The 9,598-nt window shown below is 67.9% G+C and overlaps 1 protein-coding gene across 13 annotated transcripts in view; it reads right to left on the reverse strand.

The window, feature by feature from the left end:
• Nucleotides 1–7,071, reverse strand: part of BRSK2 (BR serine/threonine kinase 2) — a 62,051-nt gene extending 54,980 nt beyond the window's left edge. For 6 of the 13 annotated variants that reach the window (XR_005579798.2, XR_012518236.1, XR_012518235.1 and 3 more), the window contains exon 1: nt 6,678–7,068. Coding sequence is in view for 9 of the 13 variants with exons in the window: in XM_039470712.2 (XP_039326646.1) it covers nt 6,678–6,768 (91 nt within the window). In the remaining 4 variants the exon portion in view is untranslated. Of the gene's footprint in view, nt 1–6,677 lie in introns of all 13 variants that reach the window. The other 7 variants (XR_005579800.2, XM_039470714.2, XM_039470713.2 and 4 more) reach the window with 4 other exon arrangements.
• Between the last annotated feature and the right edge of the window lie 2,527 nt (nt 7,072–9,598).

A 9,598-nucleotide genomic window follows, 5' to 3' on the forward strand; every position in this document is an offset into this window, starting at 1 on the left:
CCCTGCCCACAACAGGGAGCACAGGAACATCCTGGCCAGAGACCCCAGTCACAACAGCTCTGTGGCTCTGGCCTGGGGCGGGGCTGCCTGCCAGCTGCTTCCTGGCTGGAGGTGCCTGTGTGCTGTGCCATGGAAGGGAGGGAGCACTCTGCACCCCCTGCAAACCCTCTGTGCAAGAAGCTACCAGGGGGCTGGCAGGGGGACCCAAGCACCCTGGGCACCATGGGATGAAAGCCAGGGTGGCTGTGGGTGCGAAGGGCCAGCCTCCACCCCAGACACCAAAAGTAAGCAGAGGGGCTGGGGGGCTCCAGGGGATCCCACACTTCTCCTGGCAGCTACCAAGGACCATGGTACACCGAGGCCCCATCACAGATGAATGGGGGCGGGGCTTGAGCATGGGGACCAGGGCTGCTCAGGGCGCCTGAGGCCTCACCACCAGGGCCCACAGCCTGACCCTATCTGGCCACGCCAGGTCTCTGAGAACCCAGAGGTTGGGGTTACCGCTCCAACCCCCGCACCCCCAGTGGGGCAGTGAGTGCCAAGGTGCCTGACACAGCCACCCTGGCCAGGACCCTTCCCGGGGTGGGCACCACACCTATCACCTCCGTCTGGTGCAAGATAACTCTCGGCCCGGGGCAGTGACGTCACCCCCACGCAGGGAACCAGCCAATCAGGGACCCGGTCCAGCCCCAACCAGGCGGCTCAGGCAGCAGGGTGAGCAGCAGCTTATTCGGGGTGCCAGAACCTGGGGCCTGAAGCCAGCTATGCAGAGGGGCCTTCCCTCGGAATGGAGGGCCACCAGGCACTGCCCGCCAGCCCCTATCCTGACCCCTTTTCCCATACAAGGGGTTACCCGGGGACTCCCAGGCCAAGCCACCCACAGAGGACACATTCCTGGCCAGGCAGGCTCCCCGTGTCCCTGCAAACCGTCCACAGCTCTGAGCCTCAGCCCGACTCACAGCCGCCCCTCTGTATCGCAGGACCACGCAGGCAGCTATCCAGGCACCCTCCCGCCTCTGCCCAGGGCCAGGAAGGCCAGCCACCCCTCCGGAGCCCTTTACTCCAGCTTGAGCCCAGCAGGCAATGACGGCACCAATGCCCTGGGCACCTTCATCCCCCTCAGGCCAAGGCGCCCGGGACTCCCACTGGCCCTACCCAGCCCCAGCCCCAGACCAGCCCAGAAGTGTTGTTCCCTTCAGCCAGCACCACGAGGCTGCTATGGCCACCCAGGAAAGGCAGCTCCATCCTCACAGGCTGGCACCCCCCAGGGCACACAGGACCCGAGCTCAGCCCAAGGACACGGTACCTAACAATGAGCCCGGTGCCCAGTGAGACGCATGCTGACCGATGGAACCTCATCATCTGCCGGGGATGGTGCTCACTCTCCAGGGCTGAGGGAGGAAGCCAGGCCCAGCCTGCAGCCTGGGGCCCCGGGCTAGAGCAGCACAGGGAGGCCCTGGCCTCCATGGGCCCCGAGACTAAAAGCAGAAAGAGCCCAGGAAGCTGGAGGTGCCCAGGAAAACAACGAGTTGATCTTTAACAGCCGGACTTTGGGGAGGGCTGCTCTGTGGGTGGGGCCCAGCTCCCAGCTGCTGGGCCCAGAACACTGGCCCCTCAGAGGCGGTAGAACAAGGCCTGGACCAGGCGGGCCAGGCCCTGAAAGGCAGCCGGCCTGGCACAATCCCTGCTTTGTCCCTGCAGCCTCGGCCCCAGCCCAGCCTCCATCTTGTCCAGAGCCCTAGGCAGCTGGCTCGGGGCAGCCTAACCCGGCGGGCATCCCTGAGGCGAGGCCTTGGAGAGGCCTGCGAGCAGCTCGGTCTAGGACCTGGGGCTCATGGCTGACACAGGGGCCAGCCCTAGAGGTGGAAGCAGGGCTGCCCCGCAGATGAGGGCTCTGTCCCAGCGCCAGGTGCCGTGGACATCCTACAGAGCGCGGGGCAGCAGAGGACCAGCCGCGTTAGCCCCACGGGGCCTGACAGATGCTAGTCTGTGTCCCCCCAGCCAGCACAATGTTTCTAGTCACTGTAACCTGCACAAGCTCCATGGAAACCCCATTCTGCACACAGGGGCCCTGAGGCACCAGCCCCTCTGCTCCCGAGGGGCCAGGGCTTAGGTGGGCTGTCCAGAGCTGAGGGCAGGGCGCAGCATGAAATGATGACGCCCCACAGTGCCACGAGGCCTAAGAGCCAGGCACAGCCCACACAGGTGGGTGCTGGCGGCCAGTAGTCACGGGGACCAGCCGCCTCCTCTTCTGGTGCCGGCCACCCAGCAGGGCTGCTGACTTTGGAGACAACCTACCCTCCCCAGGTGCCCGAGCAGCTGGTCTGTGCCCACTGAGGCCTGGAAAGCACAGGAGCCCTCAAACGAGCACCAGCAGGTGTCGGCGAAGGGGCCTTCCCAATGGCTCCTCATGAGAGCCAGTGGCAGGAGGGATGGGGTGGCCCACTCAGGCTGTTCCCAGGAACCAGGGTCCGACCTGCCCTCGGGCCAGCCTGGGGGGTCTCCTGTCTGATGCAAGGCACCCAGAGTGCCAGGGTAGGTGAGGCTGTGATGAGAGAGCCCCAGGGTCACTCCACAGTCAGGGCTGGGTGGTACCCTCTGCCCAGGGTGTCTTTTTGAGACATTATCAGTGAAAAGGCAGGGAGAGCCATGTCAATGGGCACACGCACACACCGGAGGTGCCCAAGGCCACTGAGGGGAGGAATGGGACATGGGCCTAGGGCTCCTGCCCCCAGCTGGGGGAACACTCAGGCCAGCCCTCAGCTGGGAAGGGGGCTCCCTGAGGAGGGCCTGCAGGGCAGAAGAGGCCGGGGCAGCATCCTGAGGCCTCCGCCCTGGTGCAGTCACTGGCGTGGCACCCAGCAATGCTGAATGGGCCTTTCCAGGGATCTTGTAGGGAGGGATGTCAAGTCCATGCTGGCTCCCCAGGCTCTGTGCACAGCGCCCTGAGAACAGCGTCCTGAGATCTGGACTTGCGGAAGCCCCATGCAGGGCAGCTAAGGGGTTCAAGCCCCAGGTGGCAGCTGCCCTGACAAAACAGCTGAGGTCAGATGGCCAGGGCCTGACAAGGGGTGGTGGGGGGGGGGCACAGAATCTTGGGAGTCTCACAGCAGTCACATGGCCAGGGCCTGATGTTGTGGGGAGGGAGGCACAGAATCCCTGGGGTCTCACAAGTCACATGGCCAAGGCCTGATGCGGTGTGGGGCACAGAATCCCCACAGCACACCCCATACTGAGTCCAGCTTCACGGCTGGGGAGGCCACGGGGTCCTGTCTGCCCACGTGCCCTCCGGGCTCAGCCCTGCACGGCACTCTAGCAGGACTCTTTAGCCACCGGCCCCATCTCCAGGGCCCCGCACACCACAGCCAATCAGTGCCCATCCTGCTCAACCTTCTAAACCCACCCCAGTCCAGGCCAACTTCTCTCCTCCACATCTGCCTCCAGCTCCCGGGCCTGGGGTCACCCCCAGGGCCTCCCCAGCACAGGCTCTCTCTCCCCTCACCTGTTCCATCTCACTGGCTTCTCCCACCCCAGGATCCCTCCGCACCCCGCAGCCACCAGGGCTCAGGCCTCCCAAAGACCGAGGAGAACTTGGAAGGGATGTCCCAGGTCCCTGGCTGCCTCGGGCCCTCCCCTGCCCCACAGCAGGTGATCCTGCCAGGTGAGCTGCAGGGCAGCCCCTCCTCCAATCTCCTCTCCTTTGCTACCTGGCAAAGAGTCCCATCCCATTCACCTTCCTTCCCTGCCCCTGGACAGAGCCCAAGGCGGGCCCCTCGTGGTCCTGTGCAGCCCCACCCTAAGAACAGCTCCAAAGGCCGGAGGGCCTCCAGCTCCTCCTGCGGGGCCCTCCCAGGCCTCCCACGTAGGAGCTGAGCCCAGGTCTGGGTAGAAGGTGCCCTGCTCAGCGCACTGATGGGGCAGTGGACGACGGCCCCCCACCCACGCAACTCTCCCTCCTGGACCCATGGGTCCCACTCAGAGCATCTCCACATGTCGCACCCTCCCACCTCCACAGTGCCCTCGCTGGCAGGGACTGTGTCCCGGCACTGCCACGGGGTCCAACCCAAACAAGGCTACAAAAGCCTTTCTCAGCCCCCAGAAGAGCTGTGGCGCCACCTTGACAGGTGGGTTCCCACCTGACCTCAGCCTATGTCCCCCTCTGTGAGGAGGCTTCTGTGGCTGCTCTGTGCTCTGAGGGCTTCGCCTGGGGCCTAGCTCAGGCAGTGGGACCACAGGAGGCAATTCCCGCAGCCACCGAGGGGGGCTGACCCCGCAGCCACAGCGGCCATGTAGGACGCACGGACCCAACCAGCCAGGCGGGCATCGTACAGGTGAGACCGTGGAGCGCTCCCACCAAAAGGCACAAGAAGACAGCTAAGCAGACCCTGCAGAGCCTAGACGGGCGTCCCCAGGCCCCAGGAGAGGGAGACTGCGTGGTCTCACCGCCGCACGCAGCCTGATGTCACCTCCCCACACAAGGGCAGGTTTCAGAACACATCTGTGGCCCAGCTTCCAACAGGCCCAGCTTGGCTCAGCCTGGCATTAGGGCTCTCGTGGCACCGCAAGGCTCACAGCCACCGACCACCTCCCCCTCAGGGGCCACCTCGAGTCGGCAGCTCCTGCTTCCAGGGACTCGGGCAGAGGAGAGATGAACAGAGGGGGCCAAACCAATAAGCTGCCAGCCACGGACGTGGGGAAGGGGCTGGAGTCACGCCCACACCAATGGCACCCAAGCCAGGCTGCCACAGCTCCCCTGTGGCCAGGTCCCGGCAGGATCAGATCGTCCTGGGGGTGGCAGCAGCGGCAGGAAGCCCAGCCTCCGGTTCTCCCAAAGAGGTCTCCTGGCAGGCAGCCTATCTCCCTCCCGGGCGTGGGACTGGCAGCTCTCCTGGCATCTGGTACCAAGCAGCCCAGCACACACACGCGGGGCCCCACGTCCGCCCAACTCCTGGTGGCCCTCAGCCATAGCAGCGGGAAGACGCACGGAAATGGTGGCCTTTTCCAGGGCCCTCCAGCGACGCGCTAGCACTGTGCCAGTCAGAACTGGGAAAGAGGGGGCCGCTTTGTGCACACCCCTCGGACAGCTGTTTTCTAAACATCTCTCTCAGCACGTTGTAGACACATACAGCCCATCCTTTTGTATTCATTACTGTTAATTACAGTGGAAACCTCCCGTAATTAACCCGCCACCAGCAGAACTCCGTGAAGAGTGGAGAGCAGCCCTACCCACGGACGGCACAGCACTGCACGTCACTCAGTGTCTTCACTCACAGGCGGAGGCTTCCTTATCACAACGTTTTATTGAGACCGTAATTAGATTACCTTCCTGACTCCTGCATCCTGCTGCCCTGGGCCCTCCCTTCACCAAGGATTTCACAAACTACAGTTGTCCTTTCCGGGCAAGATGAGAACCTTAAACTCAGGTGGACACTGGCTGAATGCCACCTCCTCCTCCAACCCAGGCTGCACCACCCCGACTGCCCAGGCCCTGCCGTGTGCCAGCGGCCCATCATGCGGTGGCAGGTGGGGAAAGGCCGTGCACCCAGGTGAGGCGGCTCCCTTGAACCCGAGCCCCCGCCGAAAGCCCTTCCTGCAGCTCTGCCACAGTTACATCACAGCCGCGGCCCTCCCCCAAGAGCCTGGCCCACTTTCCTTCCCAACACCACCTCCCTGCTCCTCCTCTGTGCAGCCGTGAGGGGCTGAGCCTCCACCCTGCGCCAGCGCCCTCCTCCTCCCTCCCTCCACCCCTGCCTGCCCGGGTCTGAGAACTTCTCGGATTGGAAGGGAGAGGCAGTGCCATGGGACCTCGAGGACACCAAGAGACAGGCCGGCCGTGGGAGAAGAAAGAAAATGGCTGAGCCCCAGCTTCCACAAAGGCGACTCTGTGAACGCGCCTGGCGGATCAGATGAGGGGCTGGCCGAACCCAGAGGGCCAGGGAGAGCTGGCCGCCGGCGAGGGTGGCCGGGCTTGCCTCTGGCCGGGGTTGGGCCTCGCAGAGACCCGGCCCGTCCCCCAGAACGACAGTCGGGCCCAGCCAGGAAGCCCCCTCCTCCGCCAGGCCGCGGGGTCGCTCCACGGGTCGGGCCCCACGCACTTCTGTCCCAGCAACCGCGGCCTCTCCCTCCCCCGGGGGAGTGCGGGTCACAGAGGCTCCGCCCGCCCGAGCCCCGCCGCGTCAGGCGCTGTCCAGCCCTCTGCGGGTCCCGCGCTCTCCCGCCCCCACCGCGGAGGGAGCTCGGGCCTGCCCGGCGGCCCCGGCGCGCGGCGGTGGGAGTCCCGCCGGGGGCGCAGCTGCTCGGGCAGCACGCCTATTAGCGCGGCCGCGGCAGACGGCAGATGGGCGCCCGCGCGGCCCCCTCCTCCCGCGGCACAATGGGCCCGGCCGCCGGGGCGCACAATGCGGCCCGGGCCGCGCACCTGCAGCCGGGCCCGAGGGGCACCGGCCGGGCCCGGCCCGTGCGCCCCCGTCCGCCCGCGTGTCCTTGGGCCGCGCGCGGCCGACCGCAGCGAAGCGGCCTGCTGGACCCGCGGCGGATCCCGGGCGCACGGGCGGACGGGGGCGCACGGGCCGCCCATTGTTCGCGGCCGGGCCTCCCCCGGGCGCCCCCCACGCCGCGCGCCGCCCGCGCGGCCGCCCCGGCCCCGGCCCCGGCCCCCGCCCCGCCCGCGCACGCACCTGTCTGCCCCTTGCCCAGCGTCTTCTCCAGCCGGTAGGGCCCCACATACTGCGCGTGCTGCGCGCCGCCGTCCTTCCCCGTCGATGTCATCGCTCCCGGGCCCGGCGCCGGCCAGGGGCGCCCGGGCGCGCGGGCAGGGAGGGGCCGCCCCGCGTCCGCCCGCGTTCGCCGAGCGCCGTCCGCGCCGACCGGGCCGGGGCGCCCCTGCGGGCCCCGCCGCTCCGCGCCGCCCGCGCCGCCGCCCCCCGCGCCCGCTCCGACGCGGCAGCCCAAGGCCCGGCCCGCGGCGACGCCTCCGCCTGGTCGAGAGGACAGGGCGGGCGGGGGCACCTGGCTTCCGCCGCCGCCGCCGCCGCCGCCGCCGCCGCCGCCGAGGCCCGCGCCCCGCGCCCGGTACCCCGCGCCCCCAGCGCACGCCCGTCCGCGGCCGCGCAGCCGAGCCGAGCCGAGCCGAGCCGCGCAACTGAGCCGAACAGCCGAGCCCGGCAGCCGAGCCGAGCCGAATGGAGCCGAGCCGAGCCGAGCCGCGTAGCTGAGCCGAACGGCCGAGTCCGGCAGCCGAGCCGAGCCGAACGGAGCCGAGCCGCTCAGCCGAGCCGAGGGGCCGAGCCGAACAGCCGAGCCGAAGAGCCGAGCCGAGCGGAACGGAGGGGAGCCGAGCCGAGCCCGGCCGCGCCACGGAGCCGAGCGGACCCGAGCCTGTGCGAACGCAGCGGGCTGCGGCGGCCGCGGCAAGCGGGGCCCGCGCCGGCCAATCAGCGCCGCCCGCTCCCGCCGCCCCGCCCCGCCCCGCCGCGGCGAGCGCTGGAGGAGACTCGAGGGGGCGAGGCCGGACCTGGGAGCCTTCCGCCCGCCGCCTGCCGCGTCCGGTCGCACCCGGCGGCCCGAGCTCCCGCGGCCGCCCGACCCGCCCTTAATAAGGCGCAACGCGGAGCGGAGCAGGCGGCGGGCCCATGGCGAGGGGTGCAGATGGCTGCCCTGGATGGGGCGGGGGGTTACCTTGCAGGCGGTGACCCCGGGTGTCCCAAAGACTTTCCCGCCCCTCGACGGGGTGCTGCACGCGCGGGCCCAGTGGGTGGGGATGGTGCCCCGGAAGGGGGCGGGTGCTGCACGCGGGGCGGGGAAGATGCTGCACACCTGGGGGGCTGCACGCGGGCGGCGGGGGTGGGGGTGGGGAGACGCTGCACCCCTGGGGGGCTGCACGTGGTGGGGAGAGCATACCTGGGGTGACTGCACTCGGCGCGGGGCGGGGGGAGAGGGAGGAGATGCTGCACCCCTGGGGGGGCTGCACAGGGAGGGGGTGCCGAACCCGTGGGGGTGGCATGCGGGGGCGGGAGATGCTGCACGCGGGCGCTGTCCAGGCGGTGAGTCTGCCTCCCTGCGGCGGACGTGCTCCTCCGCCTCTGCCCCTGAAGGAGAAGCGGCAGCTTTTCCCAGTTTTGCTGCGGTGATCTGCAGGTCGCGGAGTCAAGGAACTCACCTGGGGTCTGGCCGCAGTCCCTGGCGCCTCCCGGCCCGTGGTGCCGACCCCTCCTTCGGGTTGAGCAGCTGGGCAGGGGCTGCAGGGAGCAGCCTTTGGAGGTCTAAACGCGGGCAGCCGACGAGGCAGCCAGACCTGGGCGGACCCCATGTTTCTTGCAGAAAAATACTGTTATTTCCTTAAGCACGTGCTGCGGCAGGTAATGGGAAGGGAGAGATGAGGGGGACCCGGAACCCTGCAGACGGTGGGGATCCCAGATCTTGGCTGATCGTGGTCTGCGGGCAGCATTTCTCCTGAGTTCTGCCAGGCACTACTGCTGCCCGTTGTGGCCCCCCACCCTGGGAAGCCCGTGTAAGCTCAGGAAACTGCGGGGGTCTTCCTAGTGCTCCTTCCTGCTCTTTGGGCTCTCTGCATTTCCAGCTGGGGAGGAGGACTGAGCCCCCAGGGCGCCTGTCCACGCTGGGCCTGCATGGGCCCCAGCCCGCTTCCCTTCTCATGCTGTGAACTAAGGGTCCTCCCTGCCCAATTCTGGGGCCTGTGAGGTCAGGGACCCTCCAGTGGGAACGGGGAGGGGGACTCAGAGCCTGGAACAGGGGCAGGGGCCACACGGGGGGCTACTGCTGTGAGTGGGAACAGCTGGCGTTTTCCGCTGAATGTAATGAGTGTGTGGGGCCTCAAGCTGGAGAACCTGTCAAACCGTGAGGTCTGGCCCAGGTGCCAACAGAGGCCAAGGTGTGCAGGAGACCAGGAGAGGGCATCGGACCACAGCCAGAAGGCAGGGGCACTTTCCCGAGATGCCCTGTCTCTGCTGCCACGGCCACCTGCCCTCCCAGCCTGCGAGAGAGTCAGATGCACCCTTGTGGGGTCCTCAGCAGCCTGCGCGCTGCTGGCCGTTTGCTTCCGGCCACTAAAGTGGCCAGAGTCCTTGCTTGCTCCTTCCCGCTTCCTTGCCAGCGGGCAGCCCACTCCCACCCCTCGCTGCGGCCCTGGGGTCTTTTCTTCCCTGTCTGTGTCTGAGCAGCCCACGCCATCAGTGGCCTCTGGGGCTCAGTCTGGAGCGTCTCTTCTGGCCCCTGCCCTTCCTCCAGGTGTGAGGGGCCAGTCAGCCTTCAGCCTCTGAGTGCCTACCCTGGGATCGCCCTCCTGGCCTCCCTTGGCCTCGCTGTCCCCCTTGAGTGGGCTGCAGGAAACCCCGAACTCAATGCCTTCTTGATGGCATGCTGCACCCCCCTGCCACCATCTTTGTGGGGGTCAGCGGGACAACTGCCAGTGGGAAAACTACACCCTGGTACACCCCTTCCCGGGGCTGTACCAGGGTGTGGCCAGCTAGGAGGCACTCAGATGTTGTGGTCTCGGGATGGGTCCCTTGCGGCCTGGCTCCCGCTTCTGCCATGTGAGATGCCTGCTCCCTGCTTGCCTTCTGCTGTGATTGGAAGCTTC

Source organism: Saimiri boliviensis, chromosome 6 (genome assembly GCF_048565385.1).
Source record: "Saimiri boliviensis isolate mSaiBol1 chromosome 6, mSaiBol1.pri, whole genome shotgun sequence".
In the NCBI taxonomy this organism is placed as follows: domain Eukaryota; kingdom Metazoa; phylum Chordata; class Mammalia; order Primates; family Cebidae; genus Saimiri; species Saimiri boliviensis.